Here is a 21,168-nt window from a genome sequence, read left to right on the forward strand (position 1 = left end):
TATAGTATGCGAGTCAGTATGTAACTTCCTGTTGTTTCCAAAACGGTATTCAATAAACTGTTGTGATGGCGTTGGTCGAAAGTGAGAGGCATTCCTCGAAACTTACAGAGGCGCTAGTGTTTAGCTCGGACAAGAGCATCTGATTTAGAGAGTGTACGAAAGTTAAACTGCTGGTACGTGGTGACGGTTACACGTATTCTAAACTTACTTCCCAGTGATATTCGGCACTCGATCAGTACACAGCGACGGACGGGTATAATACAAGTTTTGTTAGCAGTAAGCACCGGTAATACAATGAGAGGGCTCTTTGCCACATCCTCCTTGATCCAGGGTCTGCAATATTGTCCTTTTCCTTGGGTGCCAGAGAATTTTGGGAGTGTAGTTGAATGCGAACTGCAAATCAAACTAGTCAGCAGTCTGAAAACTTCCATCAATGAACAACTCGATCCTTCAAAGTTTATAATAAATTATAATGTTTATTAATATTTACCAAAGCTAATTTCCTGTATTGTTTGCTAATCAAAATATGTGATATTACAGTAACTACGTGATTAAATAAACTTGGAATATAAACCGGGAAATTGTTCTTTGTACTTTTAATGTCTGTGTGCTGTGCCAATAAACTATAATAGTTTCAAGCTTCAAATAAATCCAATCAAATGAGTTTGTTTTTTGGTTTTGGTTGTTTTTTTTTGACGAAATAACATGATTAAAAAAATATGCCAAATCTTCTCATCAGTACATAGAGTAGCTTTTTTTTTTTTAAAGGAGGATAATACATTCGCATTATTTTTTTTGAAGTGCATATGAGACATCATTGTTTGTTTCTTTTTAATATTTCTAGTGTCGTGATAAACATTAAACAAAGTGTACAAACAAGATTTGATCTAGTATATTATAAATTTTACAGGGCTTCAAATCTGGAAAATATTAGTATAGTGGCGCAACATGCCAAATCTGGAGGTTTGCAGTCTCAGGTAATTGTTTAAATTATAACAGTATCGTTCATTTCCACATATGTCTGTTAATACTCATTTTCTCTCTCATGTACATGCACACACACACAAAAATGCATGTTCACTGACTTTCATCAAACAATTGTCAGAAGAATCAATGCCTATGTTGAATATATCTGATGTGATTGGGTATTTCTTAATGTTTGATTTCATTGAGAGCTTTTTAAAAAAAACGTTGAGCAATAATGAAGGATCGGAACAGTGAAATTCAAGTCTTTTATGCTAAAAAAGCATATATCAAATTAAATCTACTAATATTGTTTGTACTTATACTAGTATGAATATAAATCAGCCTGAAGGTAAGGGACCTGAGATTTGATTGACATTCACTGGTTCACTGCTGTCATGACTATGTTAAAATGTTGTAATTTAGTACACACTGTTTTTGGGGTCATAATACTCATAGTAAAAATGATAAACATGGGACTTCAAGTTTTTTTTTTGTAGTTGTGCATTGTCATATATTGAAAGTTTTGTGCTGTTCTTTTACAGTGTGAATAATCTTACAACTTGGAGGATTTTGCACATTGTCCAATCTCGAGAGCTCTATGTTCGAAAAAACCATGTGAAAAATCTTTCTGTATTCACTACTTAAGAAGTTTGAAACGACTTCGTGCTTTATGGCTTTCAGACAACCCGTGTGCAGAAGGAGAGAATATCGCATTGACTGTACTGAAAACACTTCCAAATCTACAAAACTTGATATATTGGTAAAATTCAGAGGCAATATAACACAAGAATCACAGTCTTTTTTTTATTTTGCTTCACTGATAAAACAAGTAGGATGCAAAACAAATTTAGGATTTAATAAAATGCTTTATTGATTTTTGATGTGGGTGTACTTTCTGTAGATGACTTTTCAGTCTTTACACACTTCAGCAAATAACCTCTATAGTGTCTGTCATGCTTAGTTTCTGTAGCAGATCCAATCATGAGAAGTGAATAACTTTAATTTAATTAGTTTCATGATAAAAATGGAAAAATTGATTTTTTGCAAGCTTAAAATCATACATAAGCCTGCTGTCAAATACTTTTTGAGTTTTGTGAATAGCTCTAAGTATTTTTTGTTAAACCCTGAATTTAAGTTTAGCAAGATTTTAGCAGACATGCAAGAAGTAGGTGGTATAATTTTAGTTTCTATTCTCTCAATGTGAAGACCCATTAATTATGTCTTAATATTGTGTGTTTATAATTTACAGCTGTTACAGAAGAAGAACTCAACTGTGCACTTGAAGAAGGAGAGGAATTGCCTTTCCACCTGGATTATGTCTGAATAACAATACAGATAATATGCAAATATTAAAGTGACCCTCCAGCACCAGTCCCAAAAGCACTTGTGCTGACAATATTCTGAGTGATGGAGGAGGAAAAATGAAAACAAGGCTGAAAAAGATAGCAAATCATGCAAATCCTGATATTTCAGATAGTAGACTAGTGTCTGGAGCTAGTGGATTTGAGCATCACATCAGAGTTTACTACAAGAAGACTCGCTAAAACTCAGTTTGGAGGAAACAAAGTATGTAGAGATTAAAGATAGGTATTGCTGTGTGTTTGTGGAGAAGGATGCCTGACAAATAGCCACTTCACATGAAAACACTCAGTCCATTAAGTTAAGGTGACAAACGTTCGGGGGCGAAAGCGACACGTGCCGATGATGGTGTCGTCACCCCGTCAAAGAACCCTGAAAAAAGCTGATTTTTAAAGACTAACCGGACATTGATGGACTTGCTAGAAAGCCAGAAAGCGGGACATTGGGCGTCCCGCCCGATGAGCAGGAGGGACAAGAGGTCAAAAGCGGGACTGTCCCGCTTAAAGCGGGATGTCTGGTCACCTTAATTAAGTGTTTTTAAATGGCCAAAATTTTTAATGATTCCATCCCAAGTAAATTTGTTTAAAATAAAGATGATGCCAGAATGTGCAGGCACAAATCGTAGAAATCTCACAATTTGTAATCTGAGAAACCAGCAGCTTAACTGTCATTGTCACCACCATCTGCCACCATAGCGAGAGAATCTTGAAACATGAAGACAATTTGACTAAGATTGCCTAAAACTAATGTGTACATACATTCATGCTTACTCCTGCCACAAGCACATGCTGGCACACAGACACATGTGGGATATGAGCTTATGCAAATAAAACTATAGTCTTCATTTTTGTGTTCTTCAAGCAGTGTTTTGCATGTCTAACTTCTAAGTCAATAAAGAGACTGCTTGCTTTTTTTTGTGTTACAGTAACACCTCAGAGCTCAGCTTGACTTAAAAACCTCTAACCAATTTCTTAAGGTTGTTTTCCTCAACAATCTGTAGCCACAGGTGTAACAAAAAGCAAGGGTAAGCTTGGATTATGTATTTAGAAGCATTTTAGAGCTCAAATGGTTTTTATAAATGAAATATGTGTGTGTATGGACATTAAAGAGTGCTGTGCATTACTTTTACTCCCAGCGGAGAGTTTTTTAACTGGGGGTTGTTTTTTTTCGCATGTGTATCGAAATAATGATGTTGAATATTTTTGTTTAAGAATATTCCGTGAAGTTATTCCCCGATTTGTAAAAATGCAGACAATACAAAAGTTAATTTCCATGATATTAAGATAGGTAGATGTGTGTTTTGTTTCAGAATGCAAACATACTGCAGTCAGTGTTGTTGCTGCTAGGAGAATTAGATAAAGACAGTCTAGAAATTGTGAACACAGCCATTCATCAGAAACTGGAGAATATGTAACCTACACCTTGAACAAGATGAGCAAAGCAATATACTAGAATGAATGTGTAAAAGTGTACAAAATTAAATAAAATGAAAGATTTTATTTAAGGTGTTCTGTTGGAAGGTAATTGTTATTAATTTTGTATTAAAGTTTTATGCAGCAAGGTTAACCAACATGGCAGTACAATTTATTTTTAAAAAGTACATAATCATCAAAATCAAGAACAGCCAATAAAAAAATAAACATAGTGCCTTTGATTTTGCATGTAATCGTTGCATACAGATTTATAGTCAAGGCTGTTAAATGGAATATGATGAAAGTTGCATCCACCAGCAAACAAGATAATGACTGATGTTCCAGCTCCAGATCTTCCCAAGAGCAAAAGAATGTTTTAAACACTGTGTTTGCAAAAAATTGTCGCATACATAGTTCATAGTTGCTTTTTTGTCTCCACTCCAAGAAGCTTGTACAAGAATGCAGTGTGACCTCTAACTGCCATCTTTGACTTTACAACCTTTTTTCTTTCCTTTTTTATGAATTCCTGATGGTAGTTATATCATCAAAGTCATATCGGTGGTCAAAATACGTTTAGGCCAAAAACCTTTTATATGCACATTTCATGGTTTTCAAATTATTAAAAATGATACTTTACATGAACCCCACATGCAAACATAGCCAGAAGGAGCCTCTAAAACACATACTACAGAGAATAAATCTTTATTGCATATTAACCTCCCCTCCTTAACCATTATCACGGAGAAGGCATGGGGACGAGAGAAAATACAACTTATTTTTCCCTTAATAAATAATAATATCTAAGTAATTGTTCAGTAAACAAATCAATCAGAATATGAAATGGGGCTATTATCCATAGCTGATTAAATAGAAAAAAAGCACAGTTACTAGCACAGTCTAAAATGGGTACATAAATTACTGTATTTTTAAGTAAGTTTATCTGAATGATGTCATTTTCATGTGGGATTATTATCAAGCACTCTGATTAGCTGGTGCTACAGTTATCTCATAATCCTTTTATTAGGCTCATTATGTATTGCTGCTTGCACTGTTACTGGTTAGTCTTGTTATATTGGTTGTGAGCATTATCATGTACCCATCACCATCATTGTGATCATGGTTTTCTTTGTGACATGTCTTTTTGCTCTCTATTAATCCTGTGCCAGTTTAGAGAAATGAGGACTATTTAAGCCTAAGTTTCATTTTATTTTTTAAACTGGAATTTTTTTCTTTTATTTCCTTGCAATGTTTTCACTTCTTATGTATATGTTACAATACTCATTGAAATGGTATTTGTAGTCCATGCAATCTGAGAGTAAACTTTTAATAAAATTCATATATAGACTGGAAACATTACTTATATCGTTATTTTCATCTGCATCCTAAAAATAAATTACACACAACATTTATAACTCTTCATTTAATAAAAGCAACCCACCATTCTAAAATTATAAAATTTATTCTGATATGAAAAATAATGTTTAGAACCTGCTAATACTACTGCAATAGCTGTCATCATTTAGAAATTAGAAAGTCATGAATCAGAATAGTTACTGTAAATATTGGCAGATAATTTAGACCACATTTATATACTAAAGTCATAACATAATGTACTGAAAAAGTACATAAATTTAAGTAAATGTCAAATATACAGATGTCTATATATGTCTAAACTTTATCCAGTTTGGATAACTGTAGCAAATGTAGACAAATACATATTTCCTGTTAGAAACTACAAAGAATCTTTTGCATTTAAAACATTAAATGTTTAAGTTTTTGAAGCATCTGACTTCATGGCAGCTTGACAATTAAGATATTTTGTCCATTTTTTCATTTTGCTTAGTTTTACCTGTCCATTCAAGAATAAATCCTCTTAAGAAAATTAAAGCACATGTATAAGTATGCATCCCTCTTTTTATATCTACACATATTCATATACATATATCTTTTGATATTTTGGCAGATTTCCATTTCAGGCTATTTAGGTGTCTGCTTGTATTACCATTTTTTTGAATGAATTTTTTTTTTCCATTCCTGTATATTTCATTGTTGTGATCTTTAACAAGTTTATTTTTACTTATAAACCTTTGCAGTATTTTCAGTGCTAAATTTTATTCAAATATTTATTCACATTCAAGCTCCCCCCAATGTTATACGTGCAAAGAAAACTCATTTATAAGCAAGTATATATGCTTATTGATGTGCATTGCAAAAAAAAAAAAAGTGAGCATAATTTCCTTTTTGAGGTAGCTAGAGTATAAATGTATTAAATATATTTTTATTAAAAAAAATTTGTGAAGGGTCTTTAAATTTCCAAATAGCTGGTTTGTATGTGCATGCTTGTGAGTATCCTAGTGCACCCATGTGATCATACATTGAATCTTTTCAGATGACTGCTACAAATGACCAAAACATTTTGGAGAATCAAAATTTCTTTATTTAAAAAATTTATTTTAATGTATTCAATACATAAAAAAATAGTAAAACAACAAAACCCACAGTTTATGAGTAACAGTATAATATGATTTGTTTTGTCATTTTGTCTTATTAATGGATTTTCATAGACTTTCGGTGATTTCTGTTGCACTGTTTGCCTATGTTCAAGATTGTTCTCTTATCCCTCTGCCAAGTTCTTTCGATATATCAGCATCATCATCCAGTTACAGTCTTTACTGCCCATTCTTCGACTTGTGTAAAGTGTTTCACTTTAAAGGATTGTCTCCATTTCACTGCTAATTTAACTTAATTTTTCCTGATCTATGGACCATTCAGTCTTTCGATCCTTTCTCTAATCTGTGGGCCATATAATTCCTCAATAAATTTTGCATGTGCATGTCAATGGTGTTGGCTAAACTCCCAATGAAATGTGTCTTGTGTCTTGTATTTTGAGCAGTCCAGTGGCACAATGGTTAGCGCCTGTCACCATTACAGTGGAGATTGCCTGTCCTGGGTTTTGATCTTGTTGTGGGCATGCTGTTCTTCCTCTGCCTGTGGCATCTGTTTACAGGGCTGCCATGATATATCCTTAGTTGCTGGCGGCATAAAACACCAATTTCTCCCCCACCCCCCAAGATCCTTTCCTTGTGTCATCACATTTCATGAGTTTTCTAGACTACTACTCACTAATGTTTCAGTCAATGCCAACCATTAGCCCCACTAAGTGCATTGCAACTGCTTTGAAGTAGGAGACATTTGTTATAAAAATTTACTTATTATTATGAATTTGTTAAATCTTAGAACAGCATTAATGAACTTGATCAGGTCAGATTATTTTATTGCAGCTATTTATGTAACAGTAGTAAATGTTTCGTAATATAGCACCTTATCCCACCAATAAAGGCGGGCTTAAGGTGCTTACATACAGGAAGAAACAAGCACACACATTAGCAGGCATCAAATGCATCTTCCAAATTCATTCACCATCATTTAAATCATACTAACAATTTCTTTCACATACGGTGGAAGAAGCTGGAGGAAACCACTGTCAGCATTGTAAATAGGTGTTGCAATCAGATATGAATCTGCAACACCTGATTTTTACTGTCGAGGTGACAAGGTTACCAACCACCCCACCTGTATCTAAATTACTCATCACTTTTTTAAAGCAGGCCTTTGTTTCATCAGGCCTTATTAAACTCATGCTCATATGCAGATTATTCCTCCTGATATAAATTAATGTTTTGAATCGTGTATAGTGACTTCTTTTATGCTACAGACTGGGTCAATAAAAAAAAAAAAAACAATCACGGACAATCACCAGATTATGCAAATTTAATATAACATTATTTACAGTTTGTCAGTATTCAAATTTGTGTGAATAAGCATAAAAATCAAGGAAATATCTATAGTTACTAAAAGTGAACCTTGACTCTTAACATGCTGTAAGTATCATTGTTCTATGGATTTCATCAGTTTTAAATTATATTGGTCAATGAGCATTAATTCTGACAACTGTAATCTTAAAAACAACAATAATAACAGCTAAGCAGATCAGTTTTTATTATAGACATTCTGAAGTGATCACGCTTTCAGTAAGCAAAATATGAAAGTAGACCAGATAATGGAAATTTAGAAACATTATATTACAAGCAGAATACAGAGGAGGCAAGTCAGATACACAGCAATACTTAATGATATGCAAATCCTTAAAGTGTTTTGTTTTCAGAATATGAAAATAAGTTGTAACACCCATGACATTTAGAGAAAATGTCATGTGTATTTACACATTTATAAAAGAAAATATAGAGCTATATTTTTTATGTCGACTCTCGCGGTAACGGGAGTTTGACGAGAGTTTGACCGGTATAAATAACTTCCGGTCGAGCTGAGACTTCCTTTCTGTTGAGTGTCGAGGACGAGGGGGTCGAAGTGGAAGGTTGTCCTAAATCAGGTTGGTTGAAATAACCTTGTATTTCGTTTGCCAAGGCTTTGGCCTAAAGAATGTTACAGTTTTTGTGGAGGTTGGATTTAGTATTTAGTAGGATGTCTTACGATTTCATTTGAGGGGGAGGACGGCTCCCATCTTAGCGTTTGAGGCAATGGCCAACGTTGATTGAATAAGGGGATACTAGCTAGGGAATATGGTGGTTGAATATCTAGGACCCATATTGTGATAGGATGTATGTAGTTTTGTGTGCCTTGAGTTTGAAATACGTAGGTGATGAGTTTAGGTACAGAGAAGGTACCACGTGTTCTCCACGTGTCCTCCACGTGTAGCAAAATCCCGTGTAATGAATAATATCATGGAGATTTCTGATGTTAAACTTGTTCGAGGGAGAAAGGAGGTGTATGCAATGGAATTTGCTGTAGTAAGATTTGTGTATATGTTAGGAAATGCCATGAGGAATATAATGTATGCGAGGGAATTTGCTGTAGAACGATTCTTGCATATGTTTGGGCAATGCCGTAAGGAATATAATGCATGTGATGGAATTTGCTGTAGTAAGATTTTTGCATATGTTTGGGCAATGCCATGAGGAATATAATGTATGCGGGGGAATTTGCTGTAGAAAGACTTTTGTATATTGTTGGGGAATGCCATGAGGAATATAATGTATGTGAGGGAATTTGCTGTAGAAAGATTTTTGCATATGCTTAGGAAATGCCATGTGGAGTATAATGTATGTGAGGAAGTTGCTTAGAGAGATTTTGTGTAATGGGACTTTCTTGTTCTGATTTCAGGGCAAACATACTTTAACTTTACCCCTTACCCTTCACTTTTCCCCTTCACCTCATCCCATAAAGAATTCGGTTGACGAACTTGTGTTTGGGTCGTACAACGTGATAAAGAAAGGAAGTGAACCTCCCACACACCAACTCTCAAAAATCGTGCCCGCTACAGTTTGGCGCCCAATGTGGGGCATGATTTGAGAGTGCCACGGGAGAGAGACTTCCTAACACTTCGTGATGGACGGAGAAGATCAAGTCGCCGAAGGACCAGGCCAAGACCCAAGTACATCGGCCGTAATGAGCGAGCTGCTGCAGCTGCAGAGAGACTTGGTGAGAGCAATGACGACCATGAGCCAGCCGGCAGCAGTTAATGTTAACGTGAGCTCCCCGCCACCCGGCTGGGTATATTCACGGACTTCCGCCAACAGGGGGTCAAGAAGTAAAGTTCGCAGAGTGGAGGGAGAGAGCCCTTGCCTACCAGGAGGAGAGCACAGACGGGGAGACATCAGGGTAAAAGAGACTGAGGGCCAGTCTGAGAGGTGTGGCCCTACAGCAAGTGAAGAACTGTCCGAATAGCAGAGAGATAGTTGCCACCTTGAGGAAAATGTATGAGGTGCGAGAGAGTGGGGAGGACGTACTCGTTGATTTCTCAGCATGAAGCCCCACAAAGAAGAAGAACAGCAGATTCCTGCTGCGCCTATGGGACAGGTTGGCGAGGAGCGGAAAGTTTGAGGAAAGAGAGATACGCCGGAAAGTGTACCATGCCCTCCTAGCTCAGCTCAAAGACAGCCAGCCCTTACTAGCGCTGGAGCTGCGCACTAACTTTGGAGCCCTGGCCAGGCAGAGCCCGAGCTGGCAGAAGTACTGTGCCAGGTAAGGGAAAGGGAGAACAACGCCCCCAGAGCACCCAAAAGTGCAGCACCAAGCACATAGCAGCAACACGCCGACTTTCAGAGGGTGCGAAAAAGGGGAAGAATTTTGACTGTGACGTCGAGCAGCTAGCAACGCTGGTAGCCCAAAAGTTAAGAGGGTGGATCAACATTACACCAGCACCGCCCCCATCAGCCCAGTCAAAACCACCGTCTTCTTCGGAGAGGATGCCACCCCGTGACCGCCCAGCTGGACTGCCACCTCCCATGCGCCAGCACGGGAGGGGACCGTGCTACAGGTGTGGAGTTCAAGGACATCTGGCGAGAGAGTGTCGGGCGAGTACTCCGCAACATTTAAAAGGCAACCAGTCACTGTCAGGGAGCGGACAGTGACTGCACCAGCGACACCTACCTTGAGGACAAGGGAGCTCCAGACTGTTCACGCAGAACGAGACTCGTTCCAGTATTTAGACGCTGTGTTGGGACCCTCTTTTGAATGTGACGTTACTGTTTGTGGTTTTGTTACACGTGCCTTGCTAGACAGTGGGTCTCAGATTACGACCGTGGCAGAACAGTTCTATCGAGACAATCTCTCTCACATTCCCCTATTGAATGTAGAGGAGATTTTGGGTTTTAAACTGTCAGTGAGGGGAGCGGGTGACCAGGTGGTACCTTACATAGGTGCCATCAAGGTTAGCTGTTGCTTACCAGCGACAGTAGCAGGGAGCAGTGATATTGTACATGTTGTTGCACTAGTAAGTAAGGACACAGAGTATTCCTCTAAAGTACCTATCATTATCGGGACAAACCTTTTTAAGCAGTTAGCGGGGAAGGGAAACCCTGAGCCATTTTTCAGCAGATCCCCTCCGAAGTCGCGCTAAGTATCAGCTAGCTGTGTCAGGGAATGACACAGAAGGGTACTAGGGGCGGTACGGCTTAAAGGAGTGATGTCATTCTTCCAGCACATTCCCAGGTCATGGTACAAGGAACTTCCAGGGGAACAGTACCACGGTCAGGTTTTGCAGTCTTAGTCCAAGAGCCCGTTTCACAACCCCTTCCAGAAGGTTTAGGCGTAATAACCACCAAGGTAGTGGTAGCAGATTCGTCCAATATCGACGTCCTGTTATGTAATATCTCTGGCAGGGACGTGAATCTGAAAGGGGGGTCTGTGATTGCAAATATTATGCGTATCGAGGCCGAATATGATGTCTACCAATTGTTACAGGAATTACATGCCGATGTGGTAAGTGACCGTGCGAGCCCTGAGGTCCAAGGTCAAACTCTGACAAAAAATAGTAAAATATCCTTTCAGTTTGGACAGAACGTACCCGACGATTGGAGGGAACAATTTGAACAAAAACTTCAGGAATATAAAGATCTTTTTGTGCAGGACGAGTTTGACATTGGCCGGGCAAACACGGGCACAGAGTTTAATATGGAAGTCCAACCAGGGCCTGAAATTCGGGAGCGCGCTAGCGCTATCACTCCAAGACTTCCAGGACTGCAAACGGCAATCCAAGGGTTGCTAGATGCCGAGATTATCAGGCCCTCGACATCTCCTTTTGCCAGTCCTATTGTTTTGGTCAGGAAGAATCAGGGGCCCTGCGTATGTGTGTCGACTATCGCAAGCTGAACAGTCGCATATGTTAGTTGATTGCGGACAGTTACAGCATCCCGAAGTAGAAACTCTTTCCTTACCCTAAGTCAGGCAGATATTTTTCAGTATGACCTATGTAAAGCCTATTACCAGATTCCAATTCCGAGGAAGCTAGAAAGTTCTCGGCGTTTATAACGCCATTTGGACTGTTTGAGTGGGACAGGCTTCCACAGGACTTTGTAATGCGCCAGCCTGCTTCCAACGTATTATGGAGACCGTATTCCGGGACATGAACCTGGTAGAGCTCATTGTCTTCCTAGATGAATCTATTTCACGCTCAGAATTACATGAGTTTAGAAGAGAGGAAATAGCATTTTAGTAGAGAAGGCTAGAGAGTTTGATAAACAGTCAGACGGACAGTAGTAGACTCCCATTCAGTGAGAGCAATTTTGAAGATGCACAAGTGAGTATTCCACAGAGTTGTGAAGCTCGTGCCTCCAGTCAAAGAACCCGGGGCAGTAAGTCACGGGCCTGCTGTGATGTCACAGGAAGATGAGTTCGTCCCTGTTTGTAGAACAGATGGTCAGTTGGACCATTCTTGATTCCCGACGACGTTTTGGACCCAAAAAGTATGGAGTGACAAGCACTGAGCCATCTCACAGAGATCAGTGAGGAATTCCAGTTAGCAGATAGAAATCTGGCTGTTGTTATTCGCAGCATGAGACTCAGAACGCAGTTGACCACATTGCCTCAGACCCAGGGTAATCTTCGAGCTAAAGGTGTTTGCTCGTGAACAAAGACGGTTGCAAATGAGAAATGCGTTCTTTACCCGTATAAAGTGGAAGAAGAAGGTGATGTTACGTGGCAGTTAGTAGTACCATTTTCGTCACCGGAGACAAGCATTAGAAGGGTCCATGAAGATTTATTTATAGCATTTCGAAACAAGCGATAAGCCAGCTTCGCATGAGATTTTTCTCGTATATGCGAAGACTTGAAAGCAAGATCAAAAAGTGTCCCAGGTGTACAGAGAGAGGAGCAGTGCCCCAGAAAGCACCGTGGAAACATTCCATACCACGTTTCCTCTTGAGCTGTTGTCCAAGATACTTGACAATTGAGGTCAACAACCCAAAAGCAGAAATACTGGTAGTGATGGATCACTTTACAAAGTTTTGCAGCGGCATTTTGCACGGAGGACCAAAACGGTAAGACAGTAGCAGGACTCTATGAAGAATTTCTTCATGTGTATGGATTCCCAAGACCATAACTGTCAGATCAAGGCGTGACTTTGAGTCACAACTCAATAAGGAGCTTTGCAGATTGCAGGCATAGAAAGATCAGAACAGCCCCTACATCCATGTTCGAATCCATGTAGAAAGGTGGAATAGAACCTTCTGAATATGCTACGTAGTCTGGAAGATGACAGGAAGGCAAGTTGGAAGAGAGCCTACCAGCAGTAGTCATGCTACATTGTTGTATCATCAGAGTACGGGGTACAGCCCATACTAATCTTTCTTTGGCCGTCACCCACGTACCATTGGATATAGCTTTGGAACAGAGCAAATCGAAGGCAGAAAGGAAGTACTAGAAATACATACAGAGCTTCAAGGAAGAACTTCTAACGCCACCATAAAGCTGCAACATGGAGAAGATGGGTTTCCGTAACAAGGGTTCGTTACGACAAGTCAGCCATGCTGCAGAGTTAGAGGTGGGAGATGTATTAGTAAGGCGTCTAGGCATCGAATCGGTTCGAAAATCGAGACATAATGGAAGAGACAGTATATGTTGTGGTTGCAAAAGTCACCGGTTTTACAGTGTACACCGTCGAGGACGAAAGAGGGAACACGACAAGAGGACGCTGCACAGGAATTAACTATTGCCTGTGGGGGCGTTAGTATCAACACGCCGACAGGAAAACGGTCAGCAGGGAAAAAACCCGGAGACGTGAGAAAAGCATCAGAAGAGGAAGATGGCTCAGGAATTGGACGATGAAGCGCGAGTGTAGGCGTGAAAATAGGCCTACACCCTCCGACACTGAGGCCTGAGCGCTCATTTGTCCCAGGAACCATCTCTAACGCGAGGGTCAACCCAGACCCTATGTGCGAAGCAAGGGGGGAAGCAGCTCCAGACATTTATTGCCCTAAACCTGCCTAGGCGTTCCAGAGGAAATAGGAGGCCGGTGGACAGGATGAACTTGATGCACCGATGTGCAGCGGAAATGAAAGGTTGAACGACGTCCGTTACAGAAGATAAAAAAATCTTTTAGGTTGGATCAGAGAACCCTCGAAAGTGATACATTGCTTAAACTGGGCTATTACACGAAATACTGGAGGGTGGATAAGTGGGGTCTAGTCACAATAGTCGAAACAATGTGTGATCGTAGGTAGAGGTGCGAATTTATTTGTTAGGGTTGCGATGTGAAATGGTCACATTTCTAGGGAAATAGCCATTTATTTAGGGGGTGACTGTAACACCATGACATTTAGAGAAAATTCATGTGGTATTTCACATTTATAAAAGAAAATATAGAGACTATAGTTTTTTTAGTCGACTCTCGCGGGTAACGGGAGTTTGACGAGAGTTTGACCGTATAAAATAATTCCGGTCGACTGACTTCCTTTCTGTTGAGTGTCGAGGACGAGGGGTCGAAGTGGAAGTGTCCTAAATCAGGTTGGTTGAAATAACCTTGTATTCGTTTGCCAAGGCTTTGGCCTAAAGAATGTTACAGTTTTTGTGGAGGTTGATTTAGTATTTAGTAGGATGTCTTACGATTTATTTGAGGGGAGGACGGCTCCATCTAGCGTTTAGGCATGGCAACGTTGATTGAATAAGGGGATACTAGCTAGGGAATATGTGTTGAATATCTAGACCCATATTGTGATAGGATGTATGTATTTTGTGTGCCTTGAGTTGAAATACGTAGGTGATGAGTTTAGGTACAGAGAAAACCACGTGTTCTTCCACGTGTCCTCCACGGTGTAGCAAAATTCCCGTTGTAATGAATAATATCATGGAGATTTCTGAATGTTAAACTTGTTCGATGGGAGAAAGGAGGTGTATGCAATGGAATTTGCGTAGTAAGAATTTGTGTATATGTTAGGAAATGCCATGAGAATATAATGTATGCGAGGAAATTTGCTGTAGAACGATTCTTGCATATGTTTGGGCAATGCCGTAAGGAATATAATGCATGTGATGGAATTTGCTGTAGTAAGATTTTTGCATATGTTGGCAATGCCATGAGGAATATAATGTATGCGGGGGAATTTGCTGTAGAAAGACTTTTGTATATTGTTGGGGAATGCCATGAGGAATATAATGTATGTGAGGGAATTTGCTGTAGAAAAGATTTTGCATATGCTTAGGAAATGCCATGTGGAGTATAATGTATGTGAGGGAAGTTGCTTAGAGAGATTTTGTGTAATGGGACTTTCTTGTTCTGATTTCAGGCAACATACTTTAACTTTACCCTTACCCTTCACTTTTCCCCTTCACCTCATCCCAATAAAGAATTCGGTTGACGAACTTGTGTTTGGGTCGTACAACGTGATAAAGAAAGGAAGTGAACCTCCCACACACCAACTCTCAAAAATCGTGCCCGCTACAAAGTAATAGAAATTCAAAGAAGAACTCATGGAAACAGGAGGGCAAGAACAGCAAGGGTGTGGTAACTAAGGCTACTCGAAGTCTGGCATGTGGTTGAATGGGCAGCTAAAGCAGAGCTTGAAGGAAAAGTGTAGCATAATCTTGTTTGTAAGCTATGAGAACAAGCTGTAATTTCAAAACTCAAAATATATAAAAACGATATGATTCATGGTCAAAAAATAGAAAATTATAGTAGTACAGCTTAGACCAAGAGTGTCCATTCTACAGCCCGAGAAGGTGCCTCAAGCGGCTTGCTGATTTTAACCAGACAACATAATTTCATTTTTAGCGTCATGATTCTGGCAAAACCGCCATATTCTGGCCCGCGAGATTTTATATCTCCAGTGCGGCCCTTGGGTGAGAAAAGGTTGAGCACCACTGGCTTAGACTAATTCTAAGACACAAACAAAGTTTGTCCAATGAAATTTTCGTTTAAAATTTACTTGGACGTGCACATGTGCTGGGGACAGAAGCCCTTTGTCCACAAATGATTTGTATCTAAACAAATTTAATGCACAATCATTCTGTCTTTTGCTGAAGTTCCCTGAGACGGAATATTCAGAGGGAAATGATACGTTTTTGATACACTGCACGACAAACGGGACATTTGTTACGAATGTCTCCCAGAGCAAGTTCTTCAAGCGTAAGAAGACAAGTTTCATGAAACACATGAGTACAGGATAAAAGCACTGTTTTTCGACATTTTACACTTTTTTTCATCTGCTGTTCAGTACTTTTGGATTCATGATTCCTGTTTTTGCCACCCTGGGGAGGTACCAGCTGTGGGAGACCAAATTTTGTTTGTTCTGAAATTTTGTGAGCAGAAGCAGACTTCTGATGCATAATTTTCTCTTTGTGGTCACCTTTACAAGGAGAGGTTAACTCCCTGGGTGTATTTTCAGATGTGTTACACAGGCTGGTAAGACAAATGGGGCAGTCTTTATTGTCTCTCTCAGCAGCCTGGAAATTAAAAAAAAAATCATTTGGCAAGGTGAGATGTAACACTGCATATTGAATTGTAGAAAAAATTAATAATAGTTTTAGCAACTATCTCCCCAGCACAACTTTTAAGACATTTAATGTTTGTGATTATAGCATAGCTTAATGACAAATGAGGATCACAATACTAATGGTTTCATCAAGATGAAAATCTTGCTTGTACCATGGAAAGATAATTTAACTTGTTGGCAACCCACCTTTAGTTGTATAATATCCCAGTCTGCATCTGACATAAATCGATGGAGTTCATCAAAGTGTTTGAAAATATCTCTACTCCTTTGCAGACTGTTGTCAATCTCATTTAAAAATAGGTTCACATCAAAATCACACGACTTCACAATGCGGTCAGTAATGGCTTCCAACTACAAACAACAAAATTCATGAGAAAAATTATTGCAAAATATGCCAGAAACAAAACTTTATTACATACTCCAATGGTAATGAGTTTACAATAAAGAAAATAGAGCACACATAGTAAATAGAAGTAATATTTCAAGATAAATGAAGAAGCTTAAATGTTCTTGACTATTGCATTTCATTCTTAATGTCTATCTTCTCACATTATACATTTTTTTCCTAGCAATTGCAAACTGACAAGTACTGAAATATTGTGCTATCAAGAATCAGTCTGACTTAAACAGTCTTATCAAGAACAATTTTTATTTTTAAAAAAAAGCTCTAGGGCTTAAAAGTGGTTAAAATTAGAAATGTGTTGTGCAACTAGCCCAAGTTTTTTACCCCTAAACATTGACAGTATTTTAAGGAGAGTACATGGTTTAAAAAAATTGTCTAGCTTTTTGCTATTTTTTATAATTGGTAAGTACACAGTTTAGGTACTTTGAGAAGGCTTTTTTTCCATTTGTGGTCTTTTACCCACCTTATCAGCATAAAACTTCTTCCGCAGTTTTGGGTCTTTTGGAGGCACAGTCTTTCTCAGTTTTTTGTACCAGCATCGGACCACATATCCCCTCCATGCTGCTTGAATCCTGAACATAGATACAGAGGCCAAGTGTAAATATTTTGACTTTTTAAGCACTACATATTACCATATTCATTTACTGTTTTATCTTGGTTACAATAAAATAAATATAGGTACTTAACATTAAAATAATATGTGTGTTTAGCATTGTGCTCAACTAATACTTTTTTGAGCAGTTGTTGCTGCATAATTTTGACAAAGAAATCTTAAATATAGGATTCCCTCCCATGTTGCCTTTGTTCTGCTACAGAGTTATGGCCTTATTTGATGATATGACAGTACTTACACAGTGGTGCACTTGATTCTGTGTTGTTTTGCCCCTTCATGTATGACACGTGTCTGGTACTGTTCCCGTCGACACATTGGGCATGTTTTTCTTCCTGTGTACCTTTCAAAAGCTTGCAGGCATGCCTATTTTCAGCATACAGACAGCATCAACTGTTATCATATTAGTAAAAATTTAAACAAAGAAAATAAATCATAAAAAATAACACCTAAACTTAATTTCCATTTGCTTGGATTATTTCTGTTTTCTCATGTAGAATCACAGATTTGGAAAAGAACAATAGAGAGTGAGACAAAGTATGCCAGAACCATATGGGCCCAACTGAGGGGGCCTGCTCAAAACTGGGTCCGCTGGTGAGGTGTTGTTGCGGCCTTATGCTCCTCAAGGAGTAACAAGGAATAAACTAAACATATAGAACCTAAAGCAATTATTTCCCAAATTAATATACACGTGAAACAATAATTACAGTATTCCAGAATTCTGACAACTATTCCTAGTTCCAAGTATTTATTTAGTAATGTTTTCTGTGAAACTCACTCTGTGGAAAACGTGACTGCAAGAAAGAAGAACCTGAAAAAAAACAAACCAGGTAGATGATGCTTATTAACATTCCCAAAATTATGGCAGAAATTAAAAAAAAACATGCAAATTGAATGGCTCCCCTCTTCTCCCGGAAAATATACTCTTAAACATTTTTGCACACAGTGATTTTTGTTGAGGCTGGCATCCTTTTCACATCTTTTTCTATGCAGAGACTTCACTATAAACACACATCAAAAGGTAAAGATTTCTTAATCAGTCGATCTACTAAGATGGCGTTTAGATATGCGTCTCATGGCCTTCCATGATGTAAAATATTTCTACCTGTTCCTGTAAGCCAAAATCCTCTTTGCAGATAACACATGGTTCTTTTGAATCATCTCTAGCATTTGAGAGAGCCTTGACGTTGCTCCACTCACCCTCTGACAGATGTTTGGGTGGTCCTTGTACCAAACCAAATCTCTGTGCTAACAAAATGATTAAAATGATAAAAATAGTAAATTCTTTATTCACATGACAACCAAACAAGGTGCATATGTACAAAAGACTATAATATATAAGATATGAATCCTTGCATATATTTAATGTCTATACATAATCCATCACATGAAAACAAAATAAGCTCAAATGGATCATTAGAATAAAAAAATATCTCTGGTGTAATTGCTGCTGATGTCCTTTGCTCCTTTGCTCATTACAGACCAAATAAAATTATAGTAGGCACAGATCAAACTTTTGGATAAATGTTAAGGAACATTAAATATTTAGACTCAAACTATTAGGGAAAAGCTACAAACAATAAAACAACTTCCAAGTGTGAGAGGAAAGAGGCATACATACAGATATGAGCTGTATGCAAGCGTCTCTACGTTTCCAACTAGAATATAATCAAGTTTCTATCACAAACAAATAGCTCTTATATCTATATCTTTCACTATGTAAGCAAGTGTAAATGTGAGAGGTTTAGACATCTGTATATGTATTTTTCTTGATGTATTTGTGTGTCATTGTGTGTAATGATATTACTATAATGCAGGGGTGCCCAATCTACGGCCGGCAAAGGTGCCTCATCCGGCCCGCTCATTTTGACCAGACCAACACAATTTCCTTTTTTAGCATCATGATTGTGGCAAAACCATCATGTTCTGGCCCACGAGATTTTATGTCATGTCCAGTGTGGCCCTCAGGCAAGAAAAAGTTGGGCACCATTGCTCTAATGCAGACCTAATTCAAAGGCCGGCCCGCCTCCTGTCTCTGACCGGCCCGCCCGCTGTCCCGCCTGTCAGTATATTTACTATATATACAGTATTGGGTAAAACTGAGTTAACTATATTAGTCCGGCCCTCTAAAACCATCCCAATTTCTTATGTGGCCCCTTGGGGAAATCAAGTGCCCACCCCTGCTCTAATGTGTAAGTTTGTATAGGGGAGTTGCTTAGTGGGAGGTTTTTATTTTGTTTGATGAAAATGTAAGTTTTATTTTTCTTTTGTAAAGTGTCATTAGGCTAACTTTGCTGGGGTATCGGACCATAAAAGAGATCACATTATTAGTTTTATTGCAATAAATAACTAGCTTTATAAACAGATATGACTATGGGGAAAAGATATGTCAGGTGGAGCAATTAGAAAGTGGGTCTTGAAGGAAACAAGTCTCACTACATTCAGTCACACTGACCTAACATACCTCTTTCAAGGAGGAGCTACATAAGAGACACAAAACTAAATATCTCAAATACGTATACCTGAAGATTAAAGTGGGAAAACTTCAACTGAAGTGCTGGATTTAGTACTAAATTTGAGTGTTCAGACAAAACATGTTGTCTAAATTACTTTGCCAATCAAAATCTCAAACTGTCAGCAGAAAAAAATAAGAACATACCCAGAGTAAGAGGAGGTGGCTTCTTGTCAAGGACATATTCCTTTTCCAATGATGTAGACTGACTTGGTTTCGATTTTACTAGTCATACAGATATAGAGATATTGCAATTAATACAACATGAACACAAATACTGCACAAAAACCTACTTTGTACACGTCAGAATAATGTATATATACATTTTCCTAGCCATTTAAAGTATTTAAACTAGCAATAAACATGTAATACTGTAATATGGCACAGGAGAAAAAAAAAAGATCAACTAGAAAGTCAGAGTTGCTGCATTTAACTGCAGCATTGGTTTGTTGGTAGTTAAGTTTCTTTAAAACCAGCAAAAAAAAATCTGGTGTGATTTGTAAATTTTTTTTTTACATGATATAATGGTTAATGATATATGATCTTAATTCAACAATATAGAAAGAAGTAAATTCGCCAGATTTTTCATCTTGAGAAGAAAAAAAAGGTTAAAGAACTTTACCCCTTCCAGTATCAACGACTGGTTGGACAGTTTTCTTACGCGTGCTCACAGAAAAACTTGGTGCTGGTGCTGTTCCAAAACCTAGAGCACGTGTCCAGTGATCTTGAAGTGCAACGGCTGTTAGTGCTGTGATTGATGCAGCCTGAATTCATTAATAAACTTGATAATAAAGAGTTAATTGTCCTTTTGGCAATTGAGATCTTCATGCTACACATAGAATGCATGCACAGATACCACCAGATAAATGAACAGACACAAACTTATCAAAATCATGGTGTACTAGATAAGTGCTATAGTTATTGCGAAACAGTTGCTCGTGTAACTTAATTTAAATTAAACAAGTTTGAATTATTACTGTTGTGTATGCAGCTGAATCTGTATATCTTCTTTTTATTTAAATTTATTCTTCCTTCTCAGTTCATTCTTTTGTTTCTGCTACTTAAAGTACTGGCCTTGTTCTTGCTGCTGTTAAAGTGTTGCTGAGAATGCGTGGTAATTGTACATTCAAGCACTAGTAACAGCTGCTATATCAGCAGCATCTCATTTATTAACTTCGAGAAAAGAGAATGGGTCACTGGAACTCCAAACAGGTGTACAAGTGAGGGAAAGATAGCTAGATCGTGAAAAAAATGCTAGTAAACACAAGCATTGATTTGACAATGTAGAGATAACAGGTTCTTCTTACATTAAAAAAAAAAAATAATAATAATAATCTGAAATAACAGTGTCAAAGGAACTTCTGTCAGTTTACGTTTCCTTGGAAATTATGACAACAAATATGTCCATGACTTTCATCACAGAAAACTATAAAATATCCAACCTTATTATGCCTTGTCACTGGAAACAAAGAAGCTTTCCGCTCCATTTAAGACGATAAGTTTTTTTTTTCAAAGGAACCGTTTCATGACGAAAATAAAAATATTTAAAATATGAACTTGTAGTAACTGCCCGCGTTATCCAAGCTTGACTTAGAGACACGATCAGCTAATCGAGAGTT

The 21,168-nt window shown here is 38.2% G+C and overlaps 1 protein-coding gene and 2 long non-coding RNA genes across 3 annotated transcripts; 2 read left to right on the forward strand and 1 right to left on the reverse strand.

Moving 5' to 3' along the window:
- The first annotated feature begins 32 nt into the window (after window positions 1-32).
- LOC112556625 lies at window positions 33-1,748 on the forward strand. The gene is made up of 3 exons (XR_003097791.1): window positions 33-173; window positions 911-977; window positions 1,509-1,748. It is a non-coding gene; the product is annotated as an uncharacterized LOC112556625 (long non-coding RNA).
- Window positions 1,749-3,287: 1,539 nt separating this feature from the next.
- Window positions 3,288-6,041, forward strand: LOC112556629. The gene is made up of 2 exons (XR_003097792.1): window positions 3,288-3,349; window positions 3,635-6,041. It is a non-coding gene; the product is annotated as an uncharacterized LOC112556629 (long non-coding RNA).
- Window positions 6,042-14,856: 8,815 nt separating this feature from the next.
- Window positions 14,857-21,158, reverse strand: LOC112556628 (RING finger protein 32-like). Its single transcript, XM_025225798.1, has 9 exons — window positions 20,992-21,158; window positions 20,172-20,313; window positions 19,697-19,774; window positions 18,143-18,285; window positions 17,816-17,848; window positions 17,279-17,403; window positions 16,891-16,999; window positions 16,211-16,375; window positions 14,857-15,974 (listed from the first exon to the last, which is right to left on the reverse strand). The coding sequence occupies exons 1-9, from the start codon at window positions 21,034-21,036 to the stop codon at window positions 15,573-15,575; spliced, it is 1,242 nt and encodes a 413-aa protein (XP_025081583.1). The 5' UTR covers window positions 21,037-21,158; the 3' UTR covers window positions 14,857-15,572.
- Between the last annotated feature and the right edge of the window lie 10 nt (window positions 21,159-21,168).

This window comes from Pomacea canaliculata, linkage group LG2 (assembly GCF_003073045.1).
Source record: "Pomacea canaliculata isolate SZHN2017 linkage group LG2, ASM307304v1, whole genome shotgun sequence".
Taxonomy (NCBI): Eukaryota; Metazoa; Mollusca; class Gastropoda; order Architaenioglossa; family Ampullariidae; genus Pomacea; species Pomacea canaliculata.